This window comes from Heptranchias perlo, chromosome 2 (assembly GCF_035084215.1).
Source record: "Heptranchias perlo isolate sHepPer1 chromosome 2, sHepPer1.hap1, whole genome shotgun sequence".
NCBI lineage: Eukaryota > Metazoa > Chordata > Chondrichthyes > Hexanchiformes > Hexanchidae > Heptranchias > Heptranchias perlo.
Genome location: NC_090326.1, coordinates 121,392,427 through 121,407,329, shown reverse-complemented (window position 1 = coordinate 121,407,329; position 14,903 = coordinate 121,392,427). Strand labels below are relative to the sequence as shown.

General features: G+C 41.6%; 1 protein-coding gene across 4 annotated transcripts in view; it reads left to right on the top strand.

The window, feature by feature from the left end:
• si:dkey-12j5.1 (uncharacterized) overlaps positions 1-14,903 on the top strand; it is a 409,564-nt gene that overhangs the window by 343,841 nt on the left and 50,820 nt on the right. For all 4 annotated transcript variants that reach the window (XM_068006739.1, XM_068006729.1, XM_068006764.1 and 1 more), the window contains one exon: positions 11,441-11,545. In XM_068006739.1, coding sequence (XP_067862840.1) covers positions 11,441-11,545 — 105 coding nt within the window. The remainder of the gene's footprint in view (positions 1-11,440; positions 11,546-14,903) is intronic.

Sequence of the window (14,903 nt, the reverse complement as noted above, 5' to 3'; positions counted from 1 at the left end):
GGTCAAGACAAGGCAGAAACATGTATAGTTCAGGAAGGCCTTGGTCTACATGGTTTCATTGTTGTCAATATATCAGGATGAGGACTCATCTAATGGGTCATTCAATGTATTTAATATGGATCAATGAATCAAGCCATTCCAGTCAGCTTGACACTTTGGCCGAGTACAAACAGAGGCTGAGGGATGTCTAAATTTTACCGTAAATGGCAGACATGCTTGTTCGGACAAACATCCTGGTAATTGACAACCTGTGACTGGCTGTTAACCTAACGCGGTTATGACACGGACAGTTATCCAATGTCCTATTTTTCCGTATATATCGACAAAGGATGTTTTTATTTTATATCTCTGTCTGAATTTATGCTATCAGCAGTTAGTCTGTAGCCAGCAGAGACTAAGCTAAATGTAGCTCCATAGTCTCATTTGACCATGTGCAAAATGAGCAACCATGTTTCAAGGATCAAATTTATGTTGTGAGGTAATGCAAGGTAATCTTTGTTTTGAGGAAACTGTAAAGATTGTGTAACTACTGTAAATATGTTGTTTATACAGAACCATGTTGGTTTACCTGTTTAATGTTAAGTAAATTTGTCTGTTGGTTACCAGCCTGAGCTCAGATCTGATTGAGTGTGTGGGCGCTAAATTGGGCCGTTTAGCGCCCTTGTTTCGGTGCTACGGGGCCTCCCGGATATCCAAGATGGCATCTTGGATGCGTACGCATGCTTCTAGCGTGACGTGCGCCGGACGAAATCTTGGTAAAGAGTTCAGCGCATGCGCAAATAACGAACACCGGCATCATGTAAAGTAGGGAGAATATGCGTTCGATCAGTGTGCAATGCTGATTTAAAGTGATACACACCATTTTGGCACTTAACGCTCCACTCAATGCACTGTCTTAACCGCGACCATCTAAACATGCCTCAGAGTGCCTGGAGGACCCCCCCCCACCAGCACTATTTAAAGAGACCATGCAGGATTTACATTTTAGTTGCTGGATTTTTGCTTCTGGCTGCTGATGCATTTGTACCTGTTTTTGGAGGTCTCCTATACTTGGATACTAGGGGACATAGCCTAACATTTAGAGCCAGGACGTGCAGGCGTGACGTTAGGAGACTTGTACAAGCACAGGGTGGGAGAAGTTTGGAACGCTCTTCTGCGAACAGCAGTTGCTGCTAGCTCAATTGTGAATTTTAAATCTGAGATTGATAGATTTCTGTGAACCAAGGGTATTAAGGGATATGGGGCTAAGGCGCGTATATGGAGTTAGGTCACAGGTCCTCCATGATCTCATTGAATGGAGGAATAGGCTTGAGGGGCTAAATGCCACTGCCACTTGCTGCCTCCTGATATGTGCCACCATCTCCTGCAAGAAAGCGGGACGTGTGTCTGTGTGATGTGCCTGTCATGTTGAATAGCTGCCAGTGTGTGTGACCTGTGAGTTGTGGATGGGCGGCTTGCAACAGTGGTAATGTGTAAGGGTGAGAGGAAACATCTGATTAGAAAAGTTGTGTACTGATGGAACAAGTTTGTTGATATTTGGGCGATGGGGGATGTAGTGCATGGAGCTGTGAATGCAGCTGGTGATGCCACTTGACATTTGACCTCACTCACTTTGACCATTCATACCAAAGCATTGAACTTCTACCTGCACTGCCTCCATGTCCGTGGTGCTGTGCGCCTGTCATTGACTGTGTCCCCTACTACCTCCGACTGACTTTTGGCCATATGTCTGGAGGGCCTCTTGCCCACACCCCCCCCCCCCCACCACCGCAGATTTAGGATGTCCCTCCTTCTGTCCACCTCTTGGACCAAGGCCTCTAGTGCATCAGCAGGGAAACTTGGTGCACGCACTCTCGCAGGCCTGGTACAAACTCAGATTGATGAGGTCTGGCATGTGCAGATTGGAGGATGTGGGATTTCGTGGTGCGCAACCTTTATTCAATGTTTTCAAATAACTCATCAGTTTGTAAACATAGGGATGGGACCTGTATCTGTGTTTTACTTGTGCGATGTCTGATCTTCGTTCAGATTCCGTGCAGACCTGTACCTTATTTTTGGCTTACGAGATGCCCCAAGAGATTTGGGCTCCCTCTGCTGGTGGAAAGTGCGAATGTCTTTGAATCCTCGTGTCAACACTGGTTTTGGACGCTTGGTTTAGGTGAGTATTCAGGCAGGATGAATTCCTCGTCCTGCCTGCGACGGAAGCACCGGGCACAAGTTAATCACGGTTCCCGATACTTGCGCCCGGTTTTGGGGGTTAACCAATTTAACCCCCTATATTCCTATGCCCACCAAAGACAAATGTGATGGTATGTGTTGTATTCCAATAAGTCGAAATATAGTGGCAAGGATTCCTTGTTTGATCTTAGGGTCTCAACTACATTTACCGACATATTGCGCAGATAAAGACATAATCTGGTTCATAGGGAATGTGAATGAGAGGGAAACCAGGGAATTATAGACCAGTTAGCCTAACATCTGTTGTTGGAAAATTACTAGAATCTATAATTAAGGATAGAGTGACTGAACACCTTGAAAATGATCAGAGAGAGAGCCAGCATGGATTTGTAAAGGGTAGGTCATGCCTGACGAACCTGATTGAACTTTTTGAATAGGTGACTAAAGTAGTGGACAGGGGGATGTCTATGGATGTTATTTATATGGACTCCCAGAAGGCATTTGATAAAGTACCTCATAAGAGACCGTTAGCTGAAGCTCATGGAATTGAAGGCAAATTATTGACCTGGTTAGGAAATTGGCTGAGCGGCAGGAGACAGGGAGTAGGGATAATGGGCAGATACTCAAATTGGCAGGATGTGACTGGTCGTGTCCCACAGGGATCTGTGTTGGGACCTCAACTATTCACTGTATTTATTAATGACTTAAATGATGGGATAGAGAACCACATATCCAAGTTTGCTGATGACACAAAGATAGGCAGCATTGTAAGCAGTGTAGATGGAAGCATAAAATCACAGAGAGATATTAATAGATTAAGTGAATGGGCAAAACTGTGGCAAATGGATTTCAATGTGGGCAAGTGTGAGGTCATCCACTTTGGATCTAAAAACGATAGATTAGAGTATTTTCTAAATGGTGAAAAACTCAAAACAGTGGAAGTCCAAAGAGACTTAGGGGTCCATATACGTAGATCATTAAAATGTCATGGACAGGTACAGAAAATAATCAAAAAAGCTAATGGAATGCTGGCCTTTATATCTTGAAGACTGCTGAGGATAGTGCGGTTGATGTGTATATGGACTTTCAAAGGCATTTAATAAAGTACCACATAATTGACTTGTTAGCAATATTAAACCCATGGGATTAAAGGGACAGTGGCAGCATGGATATAAAATTGGCTAGGGGACAGAAAGCAGAGAGTAGTCAAAAGCAAAATACTGCGGATGCTGGAAATCCGAAATAAAAACAGAAAATGCTAGAGATACTCAGCAAGTCAGGCAGCATCTGTGGAGAAAGAAACAGAGTTAATGTTTCAGGTCGATGACCCTTCGTCAGAACTGCAGAAGCAGAGAGTAGTGGTGAACGGTTGTTTATCAGACTGGAGGGAAGTATATAGTGGTGTTCCCCAGGGGTCAGTATTAGGACCACTGCTCTTTTTGATATATATTAATGACCTGGACTTGGGTATAGAGGGTATAATTTCAAAATTTGCAGATGACACGAAAATTGGAGATGCAGTAAACAATGTGGAGGATAGTGATAGACTTCAAGAGGACATAGACAGACTGGTGAAATGGGCGGACACGTGCAGATGAAATTTAATGCAGAGATGTGTGAAGTGATGCGTTTTGGTAGGAAGAATGAGGAGAGGCAATATAAACTAAATGGTGCAATTTTAAAGTGGGTGCAGGAACAGAAAGACTTGGGGGTGTATGTGCACAAATCTTTGAAGGTGGCAGGACAAGTTGAGATGGCTATTTAAAAAGCATATGGGATCCTGGGCTTTATTAATAGAGGCATAGAGTACAAAAGCAAAGAAACTACCTTTATAAAACACTGGTTAGGCCTCAGATGGAATATTATGTTCAATTCTGGGCGTCACACTTTAAGAAGGATGTCAAGGCCTTAGAGAGGGTGTAGAAGAGATTTACTAGGTGCGAGGGATGAGGTGTTCAAAATCATGAACGGTTTTGACAGATTAAATAAGGAGAAACTGTTTCCAGTGGCAGAACGTTCAGTAACCAGAGGACACAGATTTAAGATGATTACAAAAGAGCCAGAGGCAACATGAGGAAACATTTTTTTTACGCAATGAGTTGTAATGATCTGGAATGCACTGCCTGAAAGGGTGGTGGAAGCAGATTGAATAGTAACTTTCAAAAGGGAATTGGATAAATACTTGAAGGGAAAAAATTTACAGGGCTATGGAGAAAGAGCAGGGGAATAGGATGAAATGGATAGCTCTTTCAAAGAGCCAGCACAGGCATGATGGGCCCAATGGCCTCCTCCTGTGCTGTACCTACTATGATACTATGCTATGACTAGAATAAAAGGGGGTAGAAGTAATGCTACATCTATACAAAGCCCTGGTTAGACCACACCTGGAGGACTGTGTTTAGTTCTGGGCACCGCAGCTTAGGAAGGATATATTGGCCTTGAAGCAAGTGCAGCGTAGATTTACTAGAATGCTACCTGGACACCGAGGGTAAAATTACGAGGAGAAGTTACACAAACTAGGGTTGTATTCCCTGGAATTTAGAAGATTAAGGGGTGGTTTGATCGAAGTTTTCAAGATATTAAGGGGAACTGATTGGGTAGATAGAGAAAAACTACTTCTGCTGGTTGGGGAGTCTAGGACTAGAGGACATAGCCTAAAAATTAGAGCCAGGACTTTCAGGAGTGAAGTTAGGAAACACTTCTATACACAAAGGGTGGTAGAAGTTTGGAACTCTCTTCTGCACACGGCAGTTGATGCTAGCTCAATTGTTAATTTTAAATCTGAGATTGATAGATTTTTGTTAACCAAAGGTATTAAGAGATATGGGGCTATGGCGGGTATGTGGAGTTAGGTCACAGATCAGCCATTGAATGGCGGAACATGCTCGAGGGGCTAAATGGCCTACTCCTGTTCCTATGTTCCTATTTAAGATAGAAAGGGGAGAGATAATTGATAAACTAGTCAAACTTAGAGAGGATAAGACCCCTGGTCCAGATGGATTGCACCCATGCATATTAAAAGAAGTTGGGAAAAGATAGCAGAGGCACTATTACATATATATAAACATTCATTAGAAAAGGGAAATGTGCCAGAGGACTGACGGACAGCTAATGTGATTCCTATATTTAAAAAGGGAGATAGAACAAGTCCAGGGAACTATAGACCAATTAGCTTAACGTCAGTGGTAGGAAAGATAATGGAAACCCTACTCAAAGATGTAATAGAAAAACATCTAGAAACTAAAAATATAATAAAGAATAGTCAGCACGGATTTCAAAAGGGAAAGTCATGCTTGACCAACCTTATTGAATTCTTTGAAGAAGTAACAGAAAAGGTAGACAAGGGTAATGTTGTAAATGTAATTTGAATTTTCAAAAGGCCTTTGTAGACTCGTAACTAAGGTCAGAGCACGTGGAGTCGGAACAAGCAGCAGAATGGATAGCAAGCTGGCTACAAAACAGAAAACAGAGAGTAGGGGTTAAGGATAGTTGCTCAGACTGGCAAAAGGTGGGAAATGATGTTCCACAGGGATCGGTGCTGGGACCACTGTTGTGTTCACCATTTACATTAATGATTTGGACTCGGGAATCAAAAGTCCAATTTTAAAATTTGGAGGGTGTTGTTCATACAAAGGAAGAATACGTAAAAATGCAAGAAGACATTAATAAACTTACAGAATGGGCATGTAATTGGCAAATGAATTTCAATATAGATAAGTGTGAGGTGGTGCATTTTGGTAGGAAAAATAAGAAGGCCACATACTGCTTAGATCATCGTCTAAATAGGATAGAGGAGCAAAGGGATCTCGGGGTACAGATACACAAATCATTAAATATAGCAACGCAGGTTAATAAGGCCATAAAAAAGGCAAATCAAGCACTGGGTTCATTTCTAGAGGGATAGAGTTGAAAAGCAAAGAAGTTATGTTAAACTTGTATAGAACCTTGGGTAGACCACACTTGGAGTACTATGCACAGTTCTGGTCTCCATATTACAAAAAGGATATAAAGTCATCGGAGAAGGTTCAAAAATGATTCACAAAGATTATACCAGAACTGAACCAGAACCAGAACCTTTATCAGGAAAGGCTAAACAGGCTGTGGCTCTTTTCTCCAAATAGAAATCTGATAGAGGTCTTTAAGATAATAGGTTTTGATAGGATAGACGTAGAGAAAATGTTTCCGATTGTGGGGGAGTCCAAAACTAGAGGTCATAAATATAAGATAGTCATTAATAAACCAATAGGGAATTCAGGAGAAACTTCTTTACCCAAAGAATGGTTAGAATGTGGAACGATCTACCACAAGGAGATAGGTATAGATGCATTTAAGGGGAAGCTAGACAAACACATGAGGGAGAAAGGAATAGAAGGGTATGGTGATAGCGTTAGATGAAGTAGGGTGGGAGGGGGCTTGTGTGGAGCCTAAACGCTGGCATAGACCAGTTGGGCTAAATGGCCTATTTCGGTGCTGTGGACTCAATGTAAGCAGCAGAAAACTAAGGAATTAAATCACTTTTTTTTAATGGTACCAATTTCAAGCTGAAAGTAGCAGGAAGAAACTAATTAAATCATTTAAATAATTTTGTGAATTTGGTTTGAACTTCTTGAAAATTTATCAGTAAATTAACATTTATAACAAATGAAACCCACAGAAAGTAAGCAATTTAGAATAAACTGCCTATTCTTATTCATAGAGTTGCTCATATATTGTTGATCTTTGGAATTGTTTTCTTGAAGAGATCTATTCCTGTGTCAGAGGTATTTGGCTGGAGTTTGAATTATTGGGCTGGACTTTATTGACAATTTTTTTATGCAAATGTCTTGGTTCCTTCTGATTGCTGTCCATGTCAATCATAATAATCCACTGCTCGTTGGCCTTGATAATAACCGCCCCCCCCTCCATGACAGAGGAGTGGGGGGTGTGTTTAAAAGTGAAATACCCGCAAGGTGGCCCTAACACTGCCTTTTTTACAGCGGCGGATATCGGGGTCTCAGGCGGAACAATTAATTAATATATTTAAATCAAGCTCCCACAGTGCAGCTAGGAGCCCGATTTGAAATTTACTCTGCTGTACGGGTTTCCCAGGGGTCGGGAAACATGGCAGTGAAAGGGAGTTGGGAGCTGAGGGATTCCTGGCAGCAGAACTGAGGCAGAAGCTGCCGGCTCCCCAAGGTAATTCTCTCTTTCAGCGTTCTTTGTAGGCCAGGAGGAGCAGGAGTGCTCCGCCCCCCCCCCCCCCTCAGCCTCTCAAGGAAGCCTTCGGCCTCCCCTCGCCCCGATTGCCAGCCCCAGCCCCGTTTGCCAGCCCCCCCACCCCCCCTAATCATGGGCATCATCCCCCTCCCGATGGCTGTGGACCGTCCCCAAGGGGTTGTTTCCTCCCGCCCGCCGGTCAGGTTGTCTAGTTGACCAACTGCCGGGCGGGAGACGAACCTACAAAATGTTAATGAGGTCCTGCCACTAAGATAGAAACATAGAAAATTTATGGCACAGAAAGAGGCCATTCGGCCCTTCGTGTCGATGCCAGTCGAAAAAGAGCTACTCAGCCTAATTCCACTTTCCAGTACTTGGTCCATAGCCCTGTAGGTTACGGCACTTCAGGTGCATATCCAAGGACTTTTTAAATGTGATGAGGGTTTCTGCCTCTACCACCCTTTCAGGCAGTGAGTTCCAGACCCCTACCACCCTCTGGGTGAAAAAAAATTTCCTCGACTCCCCTCTAATCCTTCTACCAATCACTTTAAAACTATGCTCCCTGATTATTGACCTCTCTGCTAATGGAAATAGGTCCTTCCTGTCGACTCCATCTAGGCCCCTCATAATTTTATGCACCTCAATTAAATTACCCTTCAGCCTCCTCTGTTCCAAAGAAAACAACCCCAGCCTATCCAGTCTTTCCTCATAGCTAAAATTCTCCAGTCCTGGCAACATTCTCGTAATTTTTTTCTGTACCCTATCTAGTGCAATCACATCTTTCCTGTAATGTGGTGACCAGAACTGTACGCAGTACTCACACTGTGGCCTATCTAGTGTTTTATACAGTTCTTGCATGACCTCCTTGCTCTTATATTCTGTGCCTCGGCTAATAAAGTAAAGTATTCCGTATGCTTTCTTAATCACCTTATCTACCTATACTGCTACCTTCAGGAATCTGTGGACATGCACTCCAAGGTCCCTCTGTTCCTCTACATTTCTCAGTATCCTACCATTTATTGTGTATTTTCTTGCCTTGTTTGCCATCCCCAAATGCATTACCTCACACTTCTCCGGATTGAATTCCATCTGCCCACCTGACAAGTCCATTGATATCTTCCTGCTTTCTTCATCATTATCAACCTCATGGCCAATTTTTGTATCATCTGCAAACTTCTTAATCATGCCCCCTACATTTAAGTCTAAACATTTAATATATATCACTAAAAGCAAGAGACCTAGTATTGAGCCCTGCGAATCCCAATGGAAACAGCCTTCCAATCACAAAAACACCCGTCGGCTATTACCCTTTGCTTCCTGCCACTGAGCCAATTTTGGATCCAATTTGCCACTTTCCCTTGGATCCCGTGGGCTTTTACTATTTGGACCAGCCTGCCATGTGGGACTTTGTCAAAAGCCTTGCTAAAATCCATGTAGACTGTATCAAACGCACTACCCTCATCGACCCTCCTTGTTACCTCCTCTAAAAATTCAATCAAGTTAGTTAGACACGACCTTTCCTTAACAAATCCACATTGACTGTCTTTGATTAATCTGTGCCTTTCTAAATGAAGGTTTATATTGTCTCTCAGAATTGATTTCAATAATTTGCCCACCACCAAAGTTTAGACTGACTGGTCTGTAATTACTAGGTCTATCCTTTTCTCCCTTTTTAAACAATGATACAATGTTAGCAGCCCTCCAATCCTCCGGCACCACGCCTGTAGCCAGGGAGGATTGGAAAATGATGGTCAGAACCTCCGCTATTTCCTCCCTTGCTTCTTTTAACAACCTGGGACACATTTCGTCTGGGCCTGGTGATTTAGCTACTTTCAAAGATGCTAACCCCCTTAATCCTTCCTCTCTCACTGTGTTTATCCCATCCAATATCTCACACTCCTCCTCCACGACCCCGGACTTGCCGGGTTCTTCGGCCGTTTTCGACCTCACCCCCACCCTCCCCGTAAATATCGGGACCATTGTCTCTGCTGAAATTCTGATGATCTAAGTTGCTCCCCGCTGGGACTTCACTCAACCTGACTTCCTTTCAATGGTCTAATCTATTCCAAGTTGTTCCTTGTATGCCCCCACCCACCAGGAGTCCACTGCAGTCAGGCTCGCCCCAACCACATTCAGAGAATGAGAAATTAAAGCATGAGAGAAAACGAGAATTATAGGAGGATGAGAATGAGAAATCAAGCGTGAGAGTAAGTGAGGCAGAAGTGGAGGAGAGAGTCAGACACACAAAATTGGAGGAGGAGATTAATGGAACTAAGTGAAAGAGGAGCAAGTGTATTGTTACCTCGATGGGCATGAGAGGCTGAGGGTTTTGGATGGATGGCTAACTCTATATCTGATTGAGTATTTCCAGGTACATGCCTCCCTCACCCCCAGTTCCCCCGGGCCTCACACCCCATCCCACAATTACTCCCATCCCTCACCCCACCTATGAGTGCTACCAGAGCCAACCATCTCCAACGTCTTCCCAAGACTCAGACCACAATCCCACCAAATTCGCCCCGCAATTCCTCTTGGCTTCCAGTCCTCTCTCGCAGGTCAAGGCCCCATCCACCCCATTCCTTTTTATACTCCTACCCCAATTCTTTGCTTCTCCTGGCCCTCTCAGTCCCTGTTGGCCTAGCCCTGAGCCCACCTTCTCTCTTAACTGCCCCGTGTTGCAGCATCTCTTTGACAGCCTCACTGCACCCCTGCCTCTAACATGGTGCATGTTCCTTCCCATTTTCTTTGTGCCTTAAACCTTAAAAGAAAATGAAGAGATAAATATTGAATGCATCAACAAAGGAACATATAGAAAGGCCACACAGACATTAGATAAATGTAAGGAAAGGAGGCAGAGGAAGGAGAGGCTTGTATAAAGAGTGAGACAGAAATAATGAAAAATAGTCAGAGTGATACACATCACAATGAGAAAAGTTTGCAAGCACCATGCAGAGAGGGAGAGAAAAAGGATGCAGAGCAACAACGGAGAGAGCTACAGAATAAGAATTAGACAACGAGAAATACGGAGATTTACTGGAAGAGATGTATCAGTTCTTGAGACAGTGAGTAATGCCACAGGAGATGAATTAAATTTAATATATTGTGTGTTACATGGTACAATGCTCCTGTCATTATAAAATATTGTATCCTCTGAGTCACTATGAGCAATGCCACAGGAGATCTTCTATTATTGCTTAAAATTTAGTAAATGTAGTCAACCAGGTTGAACAACTTGGAGCCTTTGAGCTGCAAAATGTTTTGCTCAAACTGAACACATATCCGATAAAGTACTGGTCTTTTCTTGACAAGGTGAGTTGAGTAAATGATCCATTGGTAAACGAGGCTCCCCAATTATAGCCAAATGCACACTTCAATGAAGTGAAAAGTCATCAGTTTGACAAGATGGTAATTGTATTAGTTTATCTTTGTCGCTTTTGTATGCAGGGCTGTTGTTAATGAATATAAGAACAGCGTGGCAACAGCAGACTGTAATCACTAGCGGGTATTATTCTGTTCATTATGTGTGTTATTACCAGAATTCTAGTGAGAAAAACACAAGTGAAAATCAGTTATTTAATGTAATGCACTAAATATTATCTGAACAGATCTACATCATATTGCAGTTGAAGCATTTTGCGTTTTGAGAGAATGTAATTAATATAGCTGGTGGAACTACTGCATAACCATTTTAATTACCTGAAGAAAAGGAGACTTGTCAAGCTAGAAATGTGTGTCTTCCAAATTATTTTAGCCTTCTAATAACTATGGTAAAAATAGTGGTTTTATATTATTCATCATATTGTCGTGTATTCTAAGTAATGGAATGGTAAGCATAAGCTCTGAAACTTTCAAACAACATAAAACAATACAAAGTGTCTTATAATATTTTATCCATTTGCAGAAGTGAAGATTAGTTAACAGGTAAAATACATTCTCTAAGGGTCTGACTGTATGCATTACATTACAACATGCAGGCTTTGTTCTGACAGTTATTGATGAAGTCTTTCTGTAACCAATTCTCTATAATTGCAAAATAGATGACCTGAAGAATGCACTTGTCTTGTAGGTTTGGTATCTGCTGGGTTGGGTTTGTTATCTTCAAGCGGAGAAGCCAGATGAGGATGCATCTTTCAAGGACTCTGCCAGGACATACCTAACAAAAACCAAAAAGGTAACCCACTGCTCTATAAATATTGTATTCTACTTATTCATAAGTTAAATATTTTTAAGAATTTGTAAAGAGGATCACCCTGCCCCAATATAAGTGCATTTCAGACATGCAGGTTTTAAACAGGATGCTGCAAATCCTTTTATTTACATTTCCCCAAAATGTCTGTTTTGCCAAAACGCTTTGTTATCTTTTCCTTTGGAGAATTGTGCAGAGATGTGTAATTACACTGAGGCTTGTCCCACAGGAAGGTATCTATTTCTGGATACTATCAGCTTCAATTCTCTGAAATTGTTTTTCTTTGTTTTTGGAAAAGCGTTCTTTGCTATAATAATTCACTGGGGCTATCAAGATAATGCTTTCTGCCATGGTATTTCTGCTATAGGCTTGGTATTGAGTAACAAACATGCTTAAATTCTGTCTGCTAGAAAGGTTCTCCAAAGATGAGCAAGATGCATTGTCTCTGGCAGATTGATACTTGCAGGCATAATTGATCTTTTAATCACATCACAATATGAAGATTTAACCGTACTTTTCTCATTTACTTGGGGAAGATTTCATCTGCTATTCATTAAAACTGGAAACCAGAGTATAAAGAATACAGTAGCTATTTTGCTACAATTAACGAACAGATACAATCTTTCCCCATAAAATCCAAATGGATATCTTTTGCCCATTTCAAACGAGTACAAAGAAAAATAGTTAACACTAGTGGGAGATTCAGATTATGTCATAAACCAGGAGACAAAGCTCAGCGAGTTTATTAACATCCTCTGTTCACTAAGATTGAGTTACAGCTCTCTAACACACTTTCTACCATCTGCTATTTTGTATAATAGCTACAATTCTATTCTTTATGTAATAAAACGATAGCTAGCAGTCTGTTCTCTTCCCCTGTGTGCAAAATCTTGTCTTCTAATGTTCCTGATTTGTGGCAAAATGGAAAAGGTGTAAAAGCATAGTAATATAATACACTGATGGAGAATCATATTACAGGAAGGTGAGCGTAGAAATCCAAGTACGAGAAAAGGCCTTTCAGCCTACTTGGGCTGCCCCGTAGTTTAGGTTCATATTCAGAACCAAAGACCCCTATCATCTCCCTCTTGCATTGGCATAAAGCCCATGATCATCTATTTTTTGCTGTTTCAGTAATGTGTTCACATTTTCTTCACTGGATGTCTGCTGTCTGCATTTGCTTGGCTAAGTGGTAGTCTATTCCATATTTTAACTCATGAGAGTGATTAGTTACTGAAGCAACATTTAGCATGTGGTTCTTCGATTTTATCTGTATGCCCTACTTTAATTCTAGTTCCACACAAATAATTTCTCCACATCTATCCTATTGATTCCCCATTATGATTTTTTTTAAAACTTGGAGCCTCATACCCCAATCCCCATGTGTCTTGTTTCATTGAAAACAGATTTAAGTCCCTTAGCATCTCTTTACAGTTCATTGATTTAAGATCTGATGTGACCCATATTGCCTTCTTTGAACCCTTCCAGTGTGTCTTTATTTTTAGAATGATGGTGACTATAACTGGAAGTAGTACTGTGCACCACTCCCTTATGTTTTGTTGAATGTCAGTATAATTTCTCTGGACTTCAATTTAATGAATCACCAAATAGATCCTCACATTCTATTTACCTTCACCAGTAGCTCCATAAAAAGTATGATATTTTCTATGTTTTGTGAGTGAGCATCACCAAATGTTGCATTTTCCTTACATTTCTCAATATTTAACAAGTTGCCCATTAGGCCATTGAATATGAACAGGGAATAGACTGTGAGTTTCCTTTGCTTTCAGTGTCTGAAAGAGGACAGTCCAATTTATGTGAACATCAATACGTACTTCTGGCTCAGCGATAACTGACAACAAGAAGACATTTTGTGCATGTTCTGTACTTCATACTTCACATATTTAAGTACAGTGTCATAGATTCTCCATGCCCACCAGGCAGAGAGTTACGCTGGATGAGAAACTCTCTTTGAACGAGACCAAACCTTTTGATCTAGGAGTACAGGTTCATAGCTCCTTGAAAGTGGAGTCACAGGTGGATAGGGTGGTGAAGAAGGCATTCAGCATGCTTGGTTTCATTGGTCAGAACATTGAATACAGGAGTTGGGATGTCTTGTTGAAGTTGTACAAGACATTAGTAAGGCCACACTTGGAATACTGTGTACAGTTCTGGTCACCCTATTATAGAAAGGATATTATTAAACTAGAAAGAGTGCAGAAAAGATTTACTAGGATGCTACCGGGACTTGATGGTTTGACTTATAGGGAGAGGTTGGATAGACTGAGACTTTTTTCCCTGGAGAGTAGGAGGTTAAGGGGTGATCTTATAGAAGTCTATAAAATAATGAGGGGCATAGATAAGGTAGATAGTCAAAATCTTTTCCCAAAGGTAGGGGAGTCTATAATGAGGGGGCATAGATTTAAGATGAGAGGGGAGAGATACAAAAGGGTCCAGAGGGGCAATTTTTTCACTCAAAGGGTGGTGAGTGTCTGGAACGAGCTGCCAGAGGCAGTAGTAGAGGCGGGTACAATTTTGTCTTTTAAAAAGCATTTGGACAGTTACATGGGTAAGATGGGTATAGAGGGATATGGGCCAAGTGCAGGAAATTGGGACTAGCTTAGTGGTATAAACTGGGCGACATGGACATGTTGGGCCGAAGGGCCTGTTTCCATGTTGTAAACTTCTATGATTCTATGAAACAACCGATCGTCACACTGCATAATGATCAGGCAAAAGATTTCTCCTCGGGATTCTTCAAGATTTTCATTCACAAATTTAACAGCATGGCTTACTCAAAGCTGGGATTCTTTCCTGATGCTTTTCAATTGCCTTGTAGTTACCAGTCCATCTCCCTTATCAATATGGACTGAAGGTTCTACGTCATAGTCTTCATCACAAGACTAAAGAAAGCTTCACCTTTCCCAGGTGACCCTAATCAAATGGGTTTTATCCTGAAGCATTGTGTGATTGATGACATTCACTACTTATGTTTCCTCAAGGCATGGAGTGAATCAAGGCTCCCATCAGTTAACACGCTATCTGATACTGACAAGTCTGCCATCAGAGTCAGTTGTTTTCATTTTACTTTTATGAAGTTTGGCTTTGGTTATCGCATTTAGGCTGTTTACTGAGATCCATGGGCAATTAATTCATCTTTTAATCCAGGCAGGGAAAATTGGCCATGCAGGCCACTTCAGTTATTTCTTTTCATTCCCACTTTGGGCCACTTGCTACCCATGCCAATGCCAGAGCTAAATCTGGCATCAAACAGATACAAAATAGCAAACAACATTACATGATCTCCCTGCATGGTAATATAACATTTTATTTTGTATCAGATAAG